The sequence below is a fragment of the Myotis myotis genome, unplaced genomic scaffold (assembly GCF_014108235.1).
Source record: "Myotis myotis isolate mMyoMyo1 unplaced genomic scaffold, mMyoMyo1.p scaffold_m19_p_8, whole genome shotgun sequence".
NCBI lineage: Eukaryota > Metazoa > Chordata > Mammalia > Chiroptera > Vespertilionidae > Myotis > Myotis myotis.
In genome coordinates, this window is record NW_023416390.1 from 9,030,404 (window position 1) to 9,036,403 (window position 6,000).

At 44.3% G+C, this 6,000-nt stretch overlaps 1 protein-coding gene across 3 annotated transcripts in view; it reads left to right on the top strand.

The window, feature by feature from the left end:
- Positions 1–4,725, top strand: part of AOX1 (aldehyde oxidase 1) — a 65,381-nt gene extending 60,656 nt beyond the window's left edge. For 2 of the 3 annotated variants that reach the window (XM_036318538.1, XM_036318540.1), the window contains 4 exons: positions 1,240–1,305; positions 2,336–2,524; positions 2,975–3,142; positions 4,175–4,725. In XM_036318538.1, coding sequence (XP_036174431.1) covers positions 1,240–1,305; positions 2,336–2,524; positions 2,975–3,142; positions 4,175–4,225 — 474 coding nt within the window. In that variant the 3' untranslated portion in view covers positions 4,226–4,725. Of the gene's footprint in view, positions 1–1,239; positions 1,306–2,335; positions 2,525–2,974; positions 3,143–4,174 lie in introns of those variants that run through there. The other variant, XM_036318539.1, reaches the window with a different exon arrangement.
- Positions 4,726–6,000: the final 1,275 nt, after the last annotated feature.

The following is a 6,000-nucleotide window of genomic DNA, read 5'->3' on the forward strand; positions in this document are numbered from 1 at the left end:
CCACTGGGGAAGTGCCCACAACCCAGGTACATGCCCTTGACCGGAATCGAACCCGGGACCTTTCAGTCCGCAGGCCGACGCTCTATCCACTGAGCCAAACCGGTTTCGGCGACATATGATTACTTCTGCCATATCCTATTGGTCACATAAACCAATCCTGGTAAAATGTCAGAAGGAACCACAAGAAGGCTTCATCCTTATGATACCAAGGTGTGGGGATCATTTAGGGCCATCTTGAAGGCTGGCAGCCACAACCTAAAGCCACTCTCTCCAGCCCTGTAAGTCCTGTAACTCCACAGCTTTGAAAGTAAAAGCCTTACTCACACGGCAGACTTGAGAGCACCTCCCCTCCCCTCCGATGGGGGCCACTAGTCTCATGGACGGCCAGCCTTACTGCCTGATGTCAAAGAGAACTTTACACTTCATTGTGTCTTTAAATAAGAGAGACGAGGGCCTGATGTTTTATTATAGTGGAACATTCCAGATCACTGATTTTCATAAGAAAAATGTCAGATGAAAGTCCCTCTTCAAAGAAGGACACTCTTGGGTTTCCTTCGTCCCATTAATAGTTATGAGTAGAATCTGTTTGCCATTGCCATTATGAAACCACTATGTCCCATCAGAGGCGGTGCAGGCTCGCCGGAGAGCCCAGGTGTGCCAGCAGCCCAGCTCCTCCTTGGTAGGTTACTGGAGAATTTTTAGTCACCAAGTTTCAATGTTAGATTTACTGTCTCTTCAGCTCTAAAAATGAAAAATCTAGAACAGCAGATAATCACTGAAAGATTTTTTTTGCTGATGCACCCTGAGTTCTGTGATTCGGGAAACAGCAAGCAGCCAGTTGGGTGTTGGGTTGTATAGTCACCACAAAGTTTCGCAATGAGGACCACGAGGGCCATAGAGGTTTTCTGTTTTCTGTGTCGTGTTTCATGTCATGCACTGGATTGAACCCAGTATGTTACATCACTCAGCTGGAATCAAAGCCAAGTCAATATTTTCCTCTCCTGTTGTTTCCAATAAAAATAATCAGTGTTTAAGCGGGTAAAGAGTATTTGTAGAACTCGGAAATTCATACATAATACACGTGGTAACATACAATGTTGCCTCTTTCTTCTGAAGTATAATGTGGCCCAAAGAAAGGTTCTATAGCCACGCCACCCTGACAGGACTATCTCTCAGCATTCCCTCCCTGTGCTGTGTTCGTCACAGTAAACATTCTAACTTTTTTTTTTTAATTACTAGAACATCAGGACAGACATCGTCATGGATGTTGGCTGCAGTATTAATCCAGCCCTTGACATAGGCCAGGTATGTGGAACTGACTTGCCTCGCTTCCTGTGTGTAAAAGCCAAGGCTGCTATGGAATCTTCAGGGGAAACATCCCACCTAACTTATTCATCATCTCCCTTTTCTACCCCGGAGTCAGAATCTTTCTATTCAGACCAGCCACACAACTCATATCTCTTACTGTTTAAAAAGGGAAGGAAACAAAGGTGTTTTAGGTCATGTTTGAAGAAATGTGAAGCCTGGGACTGGGCAGCTTGAACGAGGGAGGGCTAAGCTTGGAGGGGACAGAACGAGCCCCACATTGGGGGTGGAGGTAAAGTAGGGTGCTCAGTGCTGAGCCTTGGCCTACAACAGGCTTGACCTTCGAGGAGTTTGGAGCTGGGCCGGGATAACAAATGTCACATAACTGCAGCAGTAGTGACGGAGAGGCAGCCTATGTTGCCCCCAGATGTTTTTTATTTAAATTTACAGTAACTGACAAGATTGAAAAATCACAAGCTGTTTTCCATCAACATTGAAATGTCCAGCACATCTAAGGGCTGGAGCGTTTCAAAGCTGTTGGGGAAGCTTGAAGAACACAGTTCAAACCCTCGATGGTACAAGTGGGGAAACTGAGTCCAGGGGTGTGAGGCTGGCCAGCTCGTGAGCAAGAATGTTAGGAGGGGTGATTTGGTTCCAGAGGCCCGAGAGCCTTTCCTACTGGGCTGGGACCTGTGGACATGTCAGTCAGAGTTTCATCTGAAAGAAAACATGAGAGAATTGAACCTCCAGGCTTCCTGAGGCCTCTTCCAGGGCCCTTGACAGGCTAACGTCAGGCTGAGATTTGAACTCAAGGCCTTTGATGTTGAACTTAGCGCTCATAAGGTGTTTAAAAGGCTTTTAGGCAAACTTTTATGTAAACTTCATAGACATTTTCCAAGACATACTGAATACCCCCTCTTGCACTGCATTTTAAAAAATAAGACAAACAGCATGAAGTTGAAATGCTACTGTTGACTGCATTTTCTCATATATGGAAATTCTACTTTTTATTTTATATTTTTGGCCTCAGATTGAAGGTGCATTTATTCAAGGCATGGGACTCTACACAATCGAGGAACTGAATTATTCTCCTCAGGGTGTCCTGTACACTCGCGGTCCAGACCAATACAAAATCCCCACCATCTGTGACATCCCCACAGAGTTTCATGTTTCCTTTTTGCCTCCATCTCAAGACTCAAATACCCTGTATTCATCTAAGGTAAGTTATGCTCCATGAATAAATGCATGCTGATGAGATACTCGTGCAGGGAGGGAAGGGCTGCATTCATCTTTTGGTTATTTGGAGTTCTTACCAAGATTGTAGAAAAAAGGCCTTATTAAGCATTTTAATTATAAAATAATTTAACATAATTCTTTTTAAATACGCCAAATCTTGAACCTAACGCAAACTACTGTTGTCATAGGGTTGCATCTGAATTTTCACTTTGTGATCATCATCTTCATGCCCATATCTCCTTTCTCCATTTGGGATCATTTCCTTAGACTGGAATCCTAAGAATGGGAATATTAAGATTAAATAGTAAATTGCTTTTTTTAAAGGAAAAAGTTACAGATTTAATATTTTATACATGCACACATGTACCTGTAGACAGAGAGAGAGAGAGACAGAGAGAGCGAGAGAGAATCCAGTTCACTTGTCCCCTTGCAGGGCCTGGGAGAGTCTGGCATATTCCTGGGCTGCTCAGTGTTCTTCGCCATCCATGATGCGGTGAGTGCAGCGCGACAGGAGAGAGGCCTGCGTGGACCGTTGAAGCTCAATAGCCCACTGACCCCAGAGAAGATTCGAATGGCATGTGAAGATAAGTTCACAAAAATGGTATGCTCTGCTCATCAATTTCTGAATTTTTGTCCCCTGTCTTGTGGTCAGGTGTTATTAGCCCACCATGGCAGTTTTCCGTGGAAGAAAAGGTGACAGGAATCCCAAGGGCACTTGTGCGGGAGAGAGCAGCATGGCCTTGAAGTGCATTTTCCAACAGCCTGGCCCTGTTACTAGGAAGGGGACCCAGTCCTGAGCGGGTCTGCCTGGGGCCAGCCGCTGGTGTGTAGGTTCTTGACTTTGTGCAGGGAAGATTTCATATCATGAGTCCTGAGGCTCAGTTCTGCACTTCTTGAAAAAAGGTTTCTTTTTTATCATCAGTTATGTTCCTCCCTTCTTTTGTTTTTTCCCAGGACACATTGGTCCAGGATAGAAGTTTAGGCGCTGTGCCCTGAGCCTCAGAACCCAGGCCAAGACTATGGGCCACTCCAGCAGCCGCTCTATCTCAGTCCACCCCACCCAGGCAACTGGGCGTGTACAATCTGAGTTGCACACACTCAACGGGCCTTTTCCCAGCCCCAGCAGCAGGAATCCTGACTACATCCACACCCCTGCTGAGCAGACATCTGAGCTCTCCTTGGTCATTTTCAGGGATGGGATTTTTAATTGTGGGAGGAATTCCCAGTGACCTTTCTGACTATAAACAAGTTATTCCTTGTTTATCCCTATATTGATGGGAGAGCCCCATATCTCTTCACATGCTGGCTCTTTGTGGCACCCCTTACTGGTACAGCTCTTCCTGACCCCATGAGTCACCTCTTTTCTCTGGAGAAACACAGACTGATTCCACTTTTCATTTGACTCTCTTCAAAATGGGATGAAAACTCCCGTAGCTGCTCAACCCCCCCCCCCCCCCCCCCCCGACCCTGAGTCCTCTCCTGGATTCCTCCACATTTCTCAGCTGCCATTGCCAGACCTCTCATTGTCCTGGTCGCCCTCGGGTGGTCTTTATCCTATTGTATATGCTGCTGTGTTTCACCTGTCACAAATGTTTTCCAGATGCAAACGTGCACATTTGTCCTTTTATTCTAGATTCCAAGAGACAAACCTGGATCCTGTGTTCCTTGGAATATACCCATATGACCAAGTACAGAATTTGGGAGAAAATCGGTGACTCTTCCGATATAGCAATCTGCCCAGTTTCTGTGCTCTATGCTCGGTCTGAAAGACAAAGCCCCACCGTTCAGAAGTCATTTCACAGTGTTGCTTTTATATGACGCCGACTTCAAACGTTCCATTTAGATTTTGATAGATATGCTTAAGCAATTTAGAAATCATATTTTAAATGGTGTAAACACTAGCTGGCTTCCTCTAAGATATTCCCCATCACTCTGCCCCTTAAGCCTTCCGGCTGAATGGAATAGAAGGTAATGACTTGTATGTGATTCACATCTGGCTTATATGCAACTGAAATTATACTGTCTAGTGAAAGGACGTTTTCTAAATGATTTTATTAGTAGTATACACTGTAAAGGATATTCACTTTTTACTTTATATGCTTTGTATGTCTTAGTTTCTAAAAATATGCATTAGTTTTGTCATTTAAAGCAAATTAATAAACAGACCCATTTAACACCTAGAAACAGCACCTGAATTCATTACGTCTCCATGGTTTAGTTCTATTTCATTGACTAAAGGTCTTTGTTGCTGACTGCAGGAAATTTTATTCCAGGGGGTCCCCTCAGGGCAGGGAGAAGTGTGCATTGTGTAAGAATGAGGTTGAGATTGAAATTTCAAATTGGTTGAAGGGAGGAGGAAACTGGAGTTAGCAGAGGAAAATGGGGACATGAGAGGGTCAAGAGCATAGAGGCAGGATGTGACTGGAGGAGCACACTCAGAGAACAAGCGAAAATCACCTCCCACCGGGGGGGGGGGGGGGGGCTGCCTCAACCAGCTATCCCTCCTCCCGGGAGATCTCAGCTAGTCTCTCAGGTGGACACAGCAACAGTGCTTTCTATAGGACAACTGTCGGCCAATTGTTATAGCATAGTGTGTAGTCTAAGAAGTCAAATGAAGTTGTTTTCTTTGTGAATGGAAGAATGGTAAATTTTCCGCATGGTTATTTCTACATTTATGTAGAGAAAACAACCACAGTAGAAAGTAGGTGTTCAAGTGACCAGTGTGTGAGCTGGGGATTTGCTCTGATTGTGATAAACCCATATCAATTTATATTTATAGTTCTCTGGGGGAAAAGAGAGAGAGAAGAAAGACCAAGAATGAGAGAGCAGGAGAACGGATACAGGAGAGAGAATCTACTCATGAAAGGTATTAGGATTCCTCATGGAAAGCACTTGGTTATGTTGAGCCTTCAGACTACATTTTGTAATTGCGTTTGTATTCATCTAAGTGTTAGGCATCACCTTCTTATTATGATTTTCTTCATCTCTCTCTTCTCCCCCATTCCCTTCCTCCCCTCTGTCTCCTTGAACCACTACCGACACCACACACAAACACACATGAGTATAAAACCTTCAGGTTATTTGCAAATAATTACAAAATTTTGACCAGCAAGAATAGAAGGGAAATCATACCGGAAAGCTAGGAATACATTTCATAGTTAGTTTACATTTTTATATGTTGCTCCTTTAAGCAGAGATTCTTAAATTACTTAACAGAATGGACAAAATAATTTTCTGGTCCTACCTTTGTTTTGAGTTCATGAATGGAATGTGCTCCTGCTTTTCACTGTCCTTGAACCTGCACCTGAAGGGCAACCCTGTATCAGTGTTTTCAGCTCCACAACCAAGGGGAAGAGTTAGTTACGGTTGAAACCGAGCCCACGCCCCCACCAGGCTGTGCAAAGAAATGGAGGCTCCACGTATATAATGTACCCAAGATCACTCAGCATTAGAAAGACC